Genomic DNA, 12,908 nt, shown 5'->3' with positions numbered 1-12,908 from the left:
AATATACTTTTTTTCCCTTAACACTTGTTTTTTGAAAATGTCAATGATTATCTTTAACGTCATTATATAAGCATTTATTTTGTTGTAAATTCCTTCAAACAAATTTTAGACCTAGCTAAAATATAATCCAAATATTATAAATAAAATTAATCAGATCTTATTTATGAGAAGAGTATTGTTTTCTATGTAAAGGACCTACAAAAGCCATACATATGTGATTATAAATAGAACTTTAGTAAGTATTTTTTTAATAGTAGAGGTTTTTGTAAATAAATATTATGGGGCAAGGTTATGATATTCAGTTCTGGAGTCAGGCAAACCTGAGTTCCAATCCCACCTCTATCTCAAGATGGATGGCCCTGGGCATGTTACCTAACTTGAGTCTCAGTTTCATAGCCTGTAAAATGGGTACAAGAGCTGTACCCATCTCACAGAATTGTCATGAGAATTAAATGAAATAATACACACAATGTGCACATTGGTGTATGACAAGTACTCTCTCTCTCAATATATATATGGTAAATACATATTATATGTATAGTAATATTGTAAATACATTTATCCATCTATTATGGTATGCTTATTTTTAATTTTACAGCAGTGTCTCTATCAGAATATAGTGAAGTGAAAGTGTTAGTCGCTCACTTGTGTCCAACTCTTTGCGACTCCATGGACTGTAGCCCGCCAGGCTCCTCTGTCCATGGAATTCTCCAGGCAAGAATACAGGGGTGGGTAGCCATTCCCTTCAGGAGATCTGCTTGCCCAGGGATCAAACCCAGGTCTCCTGCATTGCAGGCAAATTCTTTACTGCCTGAGCCACCAGGGAAGCCCTTCAAAAATGTAAGACAAATATAAGAGAAGTGGCTATTTGCTCAGCTTTTAATGTGAGGCCCTAAAAACCTGTCTGAATGTTGCTGTTTTCTAAGTCTATCTTCTCATTTTTCTTTTTCTCCAATATTTTTGAGTGATTCTTCATGAAGCAAATGGAGCCTGACTTAACATTTGAGAACACTGTGACCAAATAAAGTTTGGCTAAGAGGACTATCAAGAACAACATGCAGAAATTTAAATATTTACCCACAATTTAAATTTTCCAATAATTTAAACCATGGGTGCTTTTCATTCTGTGTAACTCTACTGTTTTCCTATATGGCTGTCCTTTATTCAGGCTTGGCAGCACTATTCAGCCAGTGTTACTATATTGATTTTTATTATTATTATTATTTTTTTGGAGAGTCTGGTGAGTTTGAGGGAAGGATGGATGGCAAAGAAATTTCATGACACAATTTTGGTTTTATACATTTTATACCTAATTCTTCTAACTCTTTCTCTCTCTCTGTTCTTTCCAACTCTAAAATTTAGACTTTAGATTTAATATTTTTTCTTTTAGTTTTTTTTTCTTTAAGAGGTACTGACTGCCATTAAAACTTAAAGCATTATGCTGACAGATTAGAATCACTGAAGTTGGGAAAAAAAGGCCACCACAACAGCAAGAAGCCCCAGGATTTTCAACAGGAAGGAAACTGGGAAAGTAGATGAGGTTTTGATAGCCCGTGTCTTTAAAGGCTTCAGTGTCCTTTGTTTCTGGGTGAAGATGGCATTCCTGGCTCCATCCCACTGCCCAGGCCCAACCAGACGATACTGATAGGAGTTGCACGGCCCAAAATAGAGTTTCACAGCCAGTTTAGGATCTTTTAGCAAGAGAGAAAGGATGTCTGGCTTCACACCTATCTCTACAGCGAGCTCGTCCACGTAGCTGATGTAACTGGTCTGCAGTAGCTGGCTTTTGCTCTCTCCAAACCTTAACGTAGAAAAAAGGACAGAGTCACAAAATATTCTAAGTTACATAAGAACATTAGGTATTCAATAAGTGCTGAAAGAATGGAGAGATGAATGAATGAATAAATGAGCTTTGAATGACTCTGGTGGCAAGTGTTAGTTTATTTCATCAGGAGACCCACATCTCAGATTGAGAGTAGGATATAAAATAAATAAGTCTGATTTCATGGAAGTTCTAGGAATGTGATAGGGTTTATAACCATTATTATTATTTGGTATTTAGCAAGCAGCTATAAATCTTCTGGCAAGTAAAACTAGTCAAGATTGTTGCAAAGATTCACCAGATTACAGATGCAAGTGTAGCTTGGTGTCTTGCACAGAAGAGATGCTTAATATTTTCTAGTTAAATTGTTAAAGTATCTGGCACTCTGGTTGGAATGTAATAGATGAATTAGAGCTTTAAAGTGAGATAATCCCTACATGTGATGTAAGGCCCCAGAGTAAACCTTCCAATGTACTTAATCACTTATGGAATTTAGTGGATACCTTATGGAATGGATTCTTAATGGATCCTTAAGATCACTTATGGATTCTACTGTGTCACAAAGTATAAATCCTTGACTTTCATTCTATGCCAACTCCTTTCTAATTTGCTTTGATGGGAGTTCCCCCAGCTAACTTTCCAGAGATACTCGGGGCTACTGTCACCACCATTGCCCCATCCCATTTTCTCTTCACCACAGAGTGTGAGAAGATATAGAATCTAACACAGGCATCATACAAAACAAATGAAAATATGTCAAGGAAAAATGTTCTCGTTTGGTGAAATGACTATTTTTAAGTAGTTGGATCTTAAACTAGCATATATAAGAATCATCTTGGAAGAACACAAAAATATGAATTTCCAGTCTCATCCAGAAATTTTGATTCAGTTGGTCTGGGTTATGTCCCAGGACTCTGCATTTTTAAGAAGCAGCTAGGTGATTCTTGTGAGCAGTTCAATACTGTTCTATGTAAAGAATTAAAAAAAATTCTTACCAGTCAATTCTTTTTTTATTCCTCTTGATAATGTCTTCCATCATAGTTCTCTCTGAGGGCAAGGTACATAAGCCTAGAAAATAAAAGGCTGGTTGAGCGGTAGGTTTGGATCAGTATCATTACTTTATCTAGTAATTGATTCTTACATGTAAATTTTGGCCACTGACCCATGTTAAGCCAGTCAGGGAGGCTGTGCTGTTGAACTCCAGGGTGTGCCACTCACATTGAGTTCTGTGTGATGTTGCCCAGGATTCACCAGACTACACCATGGACTCTGAGGTGGGGTGGTGGCGGTAAGAGAGGAAGCTGGAGTGGGAAAGTGAGCCTACTAAGCCAGGGAGCTCTGCCAGGTGGCGTGAGCTCCATTCTGAGGGTGGTGGGAAGCCTTGGGAAGTGACCTGATCAGGTTTGCCTTTTGGAAAGATTTTCCTAGGTGTTGAATTTTGGAAAATGGGTTCCAGGGAGGTGAGTGTAGAGGCAGGAAGACCAGTTAAGAGGCTGTGAAGTAAACCAGGTGAGGGAGAGTGGCACAAACTAGGTGGGGCAGTGGGGATGGAGAAAGATTGATGTGAGTCATCACTGTGTTCTTGGGAGGCCATCTGTGTCACAAGTGTCCCTGGAGCGTCAGACATGCTGGAAAATGGTCAGTTTCTCTGACAGGCTACAGTCCATGTGGTTGCATATAATTGCACATGACTGAGCAACTAACACTTTTTTCACTTTTTTTGGCTCCCTAGGGGCTCAGATAGTCAAGAATCTGCCTGCAGTGCAGGAGATCCAGGTTTGATCCATGGGTCAGGAAGATCCCTTGGAGAAGGGAATGGCTCCCCACTCCAGTATTCTTGCCTGGAGGATTCCATGGACAGAGAAAGCTGGTGGCCTAGAGTCCATGGGGTCGCAAAGAGTCAGACATGACTGAAGAAGTAACACTCCTTGGATATGGCTAGTCATCAGACATCTCAGATTCAATGAGTCCAAAATTGAGTTTATCACTGAAGTCCTCCTGCTCAGGCTTGCATTCTTCCACACGCCTCCCCTCGTCCCAGCACTGCTCTCAATCCAGTTTCCACTGCCTGAGATCTGCAAGTCACCTGTGATTCTGCTCTCTTCCTTCAATTATTCTTGGAGCCGATCATTATGTCCTGCTGGTTTCACTCTTAACTATTTCTCTTCTCCACATTGTCTGTTTGCCTGGCTGAGGTTGTATCATGTTTTAGTATAGACAATTACATAGCCTTCTCACTGGTCTCTGGGACTGTATTTCTTTCACCTTTCAAATCTATCTTTCACACTAATGCTGAAATAATCTACCAAAAATGTAAATCTGATAATGTCTGGTCTTTGCTTAGAACCTTTCACTGGGTCCTCTGGCAGAAGGGCTTTCTTAAGTGGAGACTCTAGGTCCTCAAGCCAGACTTAATCAGGGCTCCTAAGGGTCCACTGGATGGTTTTGGGTCTACCAGCTAAATTTGGGAAGGGGCTTCAGGTGGCTCAGTAACAAAGAATTTTCCCACAATGCAGGAGACGCAGATTTGATCCCTGGATTGGGAAGATCTTTTGGAGAAGGAACTGGCAACCCACTCCAGTATTCTTGCCTGGGAAATCCCATGGACAGAGAAGCCTGGCAGCGTACAGTCCATAGAGGCGCAAAAGAGTTGAACATGACTTAGAGACTAAACCACAACAAGAAATTAGAAAGAGCTGATCTATATTTTATATTCAAACTCGTTAGTGTGCCTCAAAAGGTTCCTCTGTTCTGGTCCCTTGCTCTCTAAGAAGACTCTTTCACCCCTCCCTGCCTCACACCCCACGTTCTAGGAATATCAGATAACGTGTAACTCTCCATCTATATCACACCTCTGTGCTCTCACTCAAGGGTTCCTTTTTCTGCACCTGGGAAACCCAGCTATCTAGCAGTCTTCCTTGACCACATGCCCTTCCTCAACCCCACTCTGTTGTTGCTAGCACTCTTTCTCTTCTTTCTATACACTCCATGCATTCCTCTGACAAAGCATTTGTCTTATTATCTTGAAATGATCCATTTAAATTTGTCTCTATGCCACCAAGTTCCAGCACAGGGCTGAATATTCAATAAATTTTTGTTTAGCTGAATTGAACCCTGGGATCAGGGAGATAGTAACAGTCTTCTGAGAAGTGCAAAGTGCTACACAATGCTCAGAGAGAAGTATTTCAATCATTTTATAGCTTTGTAGGGATCTGTGAGGTTGAGGTGCTTAGATATTAAGAGTTAATTTGGAATTAAGTATGGAGTAGGCCCTAGGTCTCTTGATTTGCACATATCCCAAGGAACTTATAAACATTTTATAGGTAAAACTTGGAGTCATAGATGTCTTCCTTCTTCACTGTTCTTTCATTAGTCCAACAAAAAGTAATATGTACTTAACACTATGCCAATTGAAATTCTCTGAATTTTCTAATATTTTAAAGGAATGATTATGGATATTTATTCTTGTATCCCAGTATTTGTTATTTTTTGAATTCTCTGCTAACTTTTTAGGATGCCAGTTTTGTGAGAGCAGCCAAGGTTGGAAACTTTTTTGGCAACTTCCTTTTCTAAACTTGTTTTTAGCAAAGTCCACCAAGTGTGAAACCCTCAGCCACTCACCTGCCTGCTCACTCACTCACTTACCTTTGAAAACTCTGGTTACCCAACGAGCTTGAAGTTCAATAGCTGGGAAAATGGGACCTAGGGGCTGGATTAAACCGATGCATGCAAGAGTTGACTTCTCCAGTTGAGGAGGGAAGATGAATTTGTACAGTGAGACCATATTATTCTCTACTTTAACAAGATCTTCAAGGAAGGGAAAAGAGACAGTATATCCTGTTGCAAAGACAATGATGTCAATGTTCTCTTCCACTGTTCCATCTTCAAAGATGGCAGATGTTTCTGTGAGCTCTTTCACTCTTGATTTCACCTTGATGGCTCCATAGAGTATACGACTTGGAAGGTCATCATTTATGACAGGCTCTTTTGAAAGGTATCTGAAACACGCAGAAGAAAACACTCAGAAAGGAGCATTTAATGAGGCGTTTTGAACTCTGTTAATATTTTATGGGGTTGGATTTGAGAAAAAAGTAGTTTCTAAAATATCTGTAAAACTTTCTAACTTGACTAGTTGGCCTACCCCAAACTTTACTCTCAGACTTTATTCTCATGTCACATGAGACTTTATTCACATGTCACATATCTCTTCCTTCAACAAATAAGGAAAACATGCATGTAGGTGATGTGGGCAAAACACATTGCAAAAAAAGAGACATCCTAAGGGTTTAGGCAAAATGCCAACGTCTGTGATCACTTCCTAAGTACTCCAACTGTCATTATCCTGCTGATATCTCCACTGTTGCTTTATGTTATCTACCTTTAATTATCTTGCTGTTTTATTTAATCTCTATCTGGTCATAAGTAAGGAAGAAAAAATTTGTTAAAAAAATTTGTTAAATTCCCATCAGTTTTGAAACTAATTAAGAGATTAGTATGAAAATTAATGCATAGAATTAAGTTTGGGGATATCTCTTTATCTCAAATATCCACAGATAGCATGATAGCATGAATAGTGGAGCAATGTCTGGTTATATGTCTGGAATTTCCTTTTTCTTTTAGATCTGAGAACCTCTTAAAAAAAAAAGACTGCATGGCATATGTATCAGATCTCAGAATACAGCAGCCATATTGCATTTGTGGAAAGACTGCAAAGCTCTCCTGTTCTTTTTTGGGGGGGGGGGGGGGGGAAGGAGCCTGTTATACTTTGCTAACTCTACACCATAAGAGTTCTTCTCACGGGGGGCTTTTGAGAAATATTCATTGCCTGTTAATCTCCAAGTTATACATCTCTGATCTTATGAACACAAGCAAACAATATGGATGTTTATTTTTCTTTATTTGATAATGGGCTCCTGTAGAATTTGGATCAGTTTTCCCATCCCACCCTCTGAAAGGAAGGTCACAATCTCTTGAAACAGCCTTTTCCAATGTTGGATAGCTCTGGGTATTAGGAAGTCCTCCCCCAATCCTAGTTATACTCTCTGGAGCAACTTCTAATATTTATACTTCATCTTCTCAAATATTTACTTTTTAAAAGGCATATAGAATGGATCTGGGATTCAAAATCTGGGAGCTGTACGATACCCACACTGTTAGGCTGTAGTTTGAACTATCATGTTAGCAATCTGGCTCTTTTCAAAGAGAAACCCTTCTGACAACCCTGATTATCAATGAGTATACCATAAAAAAGTAAAGTAATTTTACTTGTTTTGAGGGACAAGGCCATAATTTTCATGGTTGAACCATTGACTCCTCACTTTTTCCATTGCCCATTTTACAACAATTCGTGGCACGATATTGTAGAGCATGGCTCTAAAGCGGGTGAGGAATGTCAAGTCCCAGGGATAGCCATCTTCAGAGATACGACTCAGGACCCAGGAACCATGTCTGGTGCTGATAAACACCTAGTGAGCAAAAAGGAATGCAGTTCATATTAGGGCATCATCTTTTTTTGGGAGGAACCCACTGTGTAGATAATATATCACATGTATGGCCCCAGAACTGGCTGAAATGCTTTGTCTTAAAGATGATTGACTTCAAAGTGAAGGATCTTCTGGTTTTCACTGTTCTAGGTCAGCTTTATCATACAAGTGGTGCCCCGGGGTATTTACACTGATAGAGGAAGACTACCATAATCTTGAGGACTTCATGCAGACCCGAGAAAATCTTTGGGCTAAACCAACCATAAAATCCACAAATCTACGTTTGCATTGTGGTTCAATACTTCTTCCCTCCTCTTACTTTTCTATCCAACCCAGGTTGTTTTTATAACAAAGGTATACAATTATAATCCAGAAAATATGTATGATTGCAGCCTAAAAGCCAGATTTTTAACTTTGAATTTATTTCAAAAACTCAGAGTTTAAAAATATAACCTTTGCTATTCATAGATATTACTTTATATGGAAGTTAATATAGGAGGTAATCAGTTATATTATTATATATATACATATATTTATTCTTTTCAGATTCTTTTCCCATATAGGTTATTAGAGAGTACAGAGTATATTTCCCTGTACTACACAGTAGTTCCTTGTTGATTATATATTTTACACATGGGCTTTTATTTTATATCTAGTAGTGTGTTTGTGTATATATCAGATGTATTCTTTACCTTGTATACTCATATTGCCCTAGTTTTCAAGATGTACATTTAAATCTCTTTTCAAATGTGTATTTTACCTTGTTTACTGTTACTTCTCCATTGACCGAATGCATATTTGATTTGCTTCTTAAAATTTTGCATGTCAGTACTTTTACATGCCAGAACTCTGTGAGTTCTATTGTACAAGGACTTGATAAACATGTTAATACTCCCTTGTAAGGAACTGATTGACTTAAGAGTTGAAGATTGTGAATTCTAGACTGAGGACTCTGGATTCAGACTACCTGGGTTTGACTCCCAGCCTCACTACTTACAAGCTGTGTTGCCTTGAGTGAGTTACTTCAGCCTCTCTGTGTCTCTCTCCATAAAATAGGGGTGGTAGCAGTACCTGCTTCATAGAATTATTGTACCAATTAAAGGAGATGATACATGTAAAGGACTGAAACTGTTGGTTGGCCAATGACAGGTATTGCTAACTATTATTATTTTGTAAATTTAGGCTGGAGGAGTTTCATGTAGTGCCACATATCTGGAGTGAGCCAGAATTTGGAGACACGTTTTTCTGGGTCTCAACGCCTTAACTTGTGAAGTAGCACTGATATAAAATGGTGTTGAATTGTTGGTCTGTGTGTAGTAATATACTTAACATCCTGACTGTTTCTGCTGCTATCCTTTTGTTAGCTTGGCAATACTTTGGCTAGGCATTAGGTAATGTACTTAAATGTTTCTATGCAGTCTCTTTCCATTACTTATCCTCTGCCCTTCTTCTTCAGGGCTTCTATGGTGGCTCAGTGGGTAAAGAACCTGCCTGTAATGGCCTGTAATGCAGGAGACTTAGGTTTGATCCCTGGATTTGGAAGATCCATTGGAGAAGAGAATGGCTATCCACTTCAGTATTCTTGCCTGGAGAATTCCATGGACAGAGGAGCCTGGTAGGCTACAGTCCATAGGGTCGCAAAGACCTGGACATGACTGAGTGACTAACACACTTAGGATCAATCCATGTTCACACTGGAAGCTCTGCCTATTTTATTCCCTATCTTTCTCTGTCACCATACCTGCAGCAGGGGAGTCTAATCTGGCTAGCTCCACTAGCTGTAGCAGTGTGATAGGTCTGAGGATTTAGGATCAGATGCATACTTCAGGCAAAGGATCAGAGATTTGGGTTTTGGTGGAAAAGTGTGTGGATGACTCAGCACCATCACACAGTATTTTGAGTGGGTGGTTGGACTGTGGTAGAACAAGTCATATCATTATGAACATGAACTTGCTCTAAGAAGCAGGGCACACTCAGGACTAAGGTGAGTTTAGACTGTAATTTTAAGCTTCGCAGGTGCACTTGGTTCTAACTCTTACCTACATAGCTCCTAGAAAATCTCTGGTAAGCCTTGTCAAAGAAGGATTGAGAGTGCATTGCTCTGTGTAAGATATTTTATCATAATGATCAATTATGTTATTAATCTAATAAATGTTGGAAAGACATTATTTAAAAATTAATGAGCTGGAAGGCACACAAATATAGCCAAGGTGCTTACTTATTATTGAATCTAGCATGATAGACAGGCTTTTACATGGCAAAGCCCATATGAGGAAATAGACTCTTGCAATCTAAGATCTTTGGATCAACTGTTCTAAGTCCAAATCACTGACCTGCAACATGTAGTGGTCTAGTATGGAGCTTCACTTAGTTGATGGCTAGGTCAGCTCTTTTCATCATACTCCCTTCCTCAAGCTTGTCACATTTTCCAAACAGTAAGGGGACTGAACTTGGTACCTTCCCCACCTGAGCTGGCTCTTCTCCGAGCCTTTACAGTTACTGCCTCTTTATTTGTTCTTCATATGAAGGCCTTAAAACTTTGAAAAATGAAAAGTGGTTTCTTTTCATAAATAAGGTGAGGACCTCCTGTGTCTAGTACAACTCTTTCTGGTGTTAATGACCTGCTCTGTCCTCAGGGTGGTAACTCTGACAGGTCCCAGTGGAACCCCGTCATCAACCTGCTGGGGAAGCACCACGTATGTTTATCACATTTGCTACTGGGCATCTGAGCCCTGGGGCTTCTTTGGTGGCTCAGTGGTATGAACCAGTGCCTGCCAGTGCAGGAAATACATGTTAGATTCCTGGTCCAGTAAGATCCCCTGAATAAGGAAATGGCAATCCACTCTAGTATTTTTGCCTGGGAAATCCCATGGACAGAGGAGCCTGGAGGACTATAGTCCATGGGGTCACAGAGTCAAATACGACCAAATACGGTCTGAGCGACCCAAAAACGACAACAACATCTAAGTCCTGACAGTGTGAGTCTCAGGACAGGGCACTTTTGGCAATGGTAGACATGGCCACAGTAAGTCCTGAGGAGCCAGAAGATGCCAGGCTAAGGAGGCCAGTGTAAGAGTGATAGAACCCCTGGAATCCAGACCATGTTGAAAGGGCTTGCTGTGGGGAGAGGAACCCAAGCTATTTTCCCATCTTTGCCTAGGCCTGTCCTTCCAAAAGGGATTTAGTTACTGCCATTCTCAGCCATCTCTGTCAGCATCATCTGCATCTTGTAATGTTTGACGCTGGCAGCTAGGCTGTGTCATTCCTGAACAGGTGCAAAGATAACAGTGGTCGGAAGACCTCAGGAAGCACCTAAATATTTATGATCTTGTTTGGGAGTCTTACTGTCTATTTAATCTCTCTCATTTTTTAAATGATTCTTGGGAACTATGGATTATTTACATTTCAAGTAGAATTCAAATATGTATTAAATTTCTAAAAGGCACTCTTCCAAAGATGAGCAGGTCAACTCATAGAGGCCCCTGGGTAGAAACAAGGCCTCCTGTGCTGAATGTTGTCTGATCCAAATTTAAGTGAGGAGACATCCAGAGAAGTAAAATGACTTGCTCTAGTTTACACAGCTGATTAATGGCAAAGCTGGGAGATTGACTGGCTTCCTGATTTCTAGATTTCCTATGATACCACACTGGGCAACCAACCAACTAATCAACCAATTATTAAGTAATGGAGCCTTGGTTATATGGCTGTGATTTTCTACTATGCCCTTCCCTTTTCCTCTCCTCCCCAACCCCTACCACCCCCCCGCCTCCGCCCCTCCAGCAGACAAGGTAATCGGGGAGCATCTTACCTGAGCAGCCTTCTTACACAACTCAACTGCAATATCTGAGGCTGAGTTTCCTATTCCAATCACCAAAATGCGTTTCTTTTCAAATCCCTCTGGGTGCTTGTATTGGCGGCTATGGAAATACTGGCCTTTGAACTTCTGGATACCTTTGGGGTGAAGAAAAGAGAAATCCATGAACTATGTCAACTTAATTTCAATAAAACTGCCCTGTCAGCTTTTCCTTTCTGGGACCAATTATTTGTTTTGTTATTTCCCCTCTTAGGGAAGTTACAATATTAAGGCCAACTGGCAAACTCAAAGTATGAAGCATGTAAGAAATGTTAGGTTAAGCACGTGGTGAAGTGAAGTGGAAGGTACTCAGTCGTGTCTGACTTTTTGTGACCTCTGGACTATATAGTCCATGGATTCTCCAGGCCAGAATACTGGAGTAGGTAGCCATTTCCTTCTCCAAGGGATCTTCCCAACCCAGGGATTGAACCCAGGTCTCTTGCATTATAGGTGGATTGTTTATCATCTGAACCATCAGGGAAGCCCAAGCCGATAGTTCAGCACCAAAAAAGTTGATTTCAGAGGTTGCAGCTTAGGTGTTTACTAGAGGACAGGTGGTTTTGATGGATAGAGTAGAGTCAGGTATTGATTTCCAGCCATCCATCATCCTATTTTGTAATATACAATGATACTTCAATATCACATAGCATATATTCTTTTGAAGGTTTCTTAAACATATTATTAAGTGCTAATGATTGTAATGAAATGAATTCTTCAAAACCATTTTTCTAGATTCCGTATATGTGTGTTAAAATATGATATTTATCTTTCTCTTTCTGACTCACTTCACTCTGTATAATAGGTTCTAGGTTCATCCACCTCATCAGAACAGATTCAAATGCATTCCTTTTTGTGGCCGAGTAATATTCCATTGTGTATATGTACCATAGCTTCTTTGTCCATTCATCTGTCAATGAACCTAGACAAGCAATCTAGGTTGCTTCCATGTTCTAGCTATTGTAAATAGTGCTGCAGTGAACAATGGGATACATGTGTCTTTTTCAACCCTGGTTTCCTCAGGGTATATGCCTAGGAGTGGGATTGCTGGGTCATACGGTGATTTTATTCCTAATTTTTTAAGGAATCTCCATACCGTCTTCCATACTGGCTGTATCAATTTACACTTCCTCCAGCAGTGCAAGACCATTTCCTTTTCTTCATACCCTCTCCAGCATTTATTGTTGTAGACTTTTTGATGATGGCCATTCTGACCAGTGTGAGGTGATATCTCATTGTGGTTTTGATTTACATTTCTCTAATAATGAGCAATGTTGAGCACCTTTTCATGTGTTTGTTAGCCATCTGTATGTCTTCTTTGGAGAGCCTTTTTAAAAAAATTTATTTGTTTTTAATTGAAGGATACTTCGGAGAAGGCAATGGCAACCCGCTTCAGTACTCTTGCCTGGAGAATCCCAGGGATGGGGTGGCACAGAGTTGGACACGACTGAAGCGACTTAGCAGCAGCAGCAGCAGCAGCAGAAAGATAATTGCTTTGCAATATTGTGTTGATTTCTTCCATACATCAATATGAATCAGCCATAGGTATACATTTATCCTCTCCCTCTTGAACCTCCCTCCCATCTCCCACCCCATTTTACCCCTCTAGGTTGTCACAGAGTCCCAGTTTGAGTTCCCTGAGTCACAGAGTAAATTCCCACTGGCTATCTATTTTACAGATGGTAGCATATATGCTTCCATGTTCCTCTCTCCATTCGTTCCACCCTCTCCTTCCCCCACCCCAACCCATATC

General features: G+C 40.1%; 1 protein-coding gene across 4 annotated transcripts in view; it reads right to left on the bottom strand.

Moving 5' to 3' along the window:
• Window positions 1-1,286: 1,286 nt before the first annotated feature.
• LOC122708013 (dimethylaniline monooxygenase [N-oxide-forming] 2-like) overlaps window positions 1,287-12,908 on the bottom strand; it is a 34,580-nt gene continuing 22,958 nt past the window's right edge. For all 4 annotated transcript variants that reach the window (XM_043924093.1, XM_043924096.1, XM_043924095.1 and 1 more), the window contains 5 exons: window positions 11,114-11,256; window positions 7,088-7,287; window positions 5,468-5,820; window positions 2,818-2,890; window positions 1,287-1,801 (listed from right to left, as the gene is read on the bottom strand). In XM_043924093.1, the coding sequence (XP_043780028.1) occupies window positions 1,456-1,801; window positions 2,818-2,890; window positions 5,468-5,820; window positions 7,088-7,287; window positions 11,114-11,256 (1,115 nt within the window). In that variant the 3' untranslated portion in view covers window positions 1,287-1,455. The remainder of the gene's footprint in view (window positions 1,802-2,817; window positions 2,891-5,467; window positions 5,821-7,087; window positions 7,288-11,113; window positions 11,257-12,908) is intronic.

This window comes from Cervus elaphus, chromosome 14 (genome assembly GCF_910594005.1).
Source record: "Cervus elaphus chromosome 14, mCerEla1.1, whole genome shotgun sequence".
NCBI lineage: Eukaryota > Metazoa > Chordata > Mammalia > Artiodactyla > Cervidae > Cervus > Cervus elaphus.
Note: the sequence above shows the minus strand (reverse complement) of the source record. Positions and strands in the feature narration are given on the sequence as shown.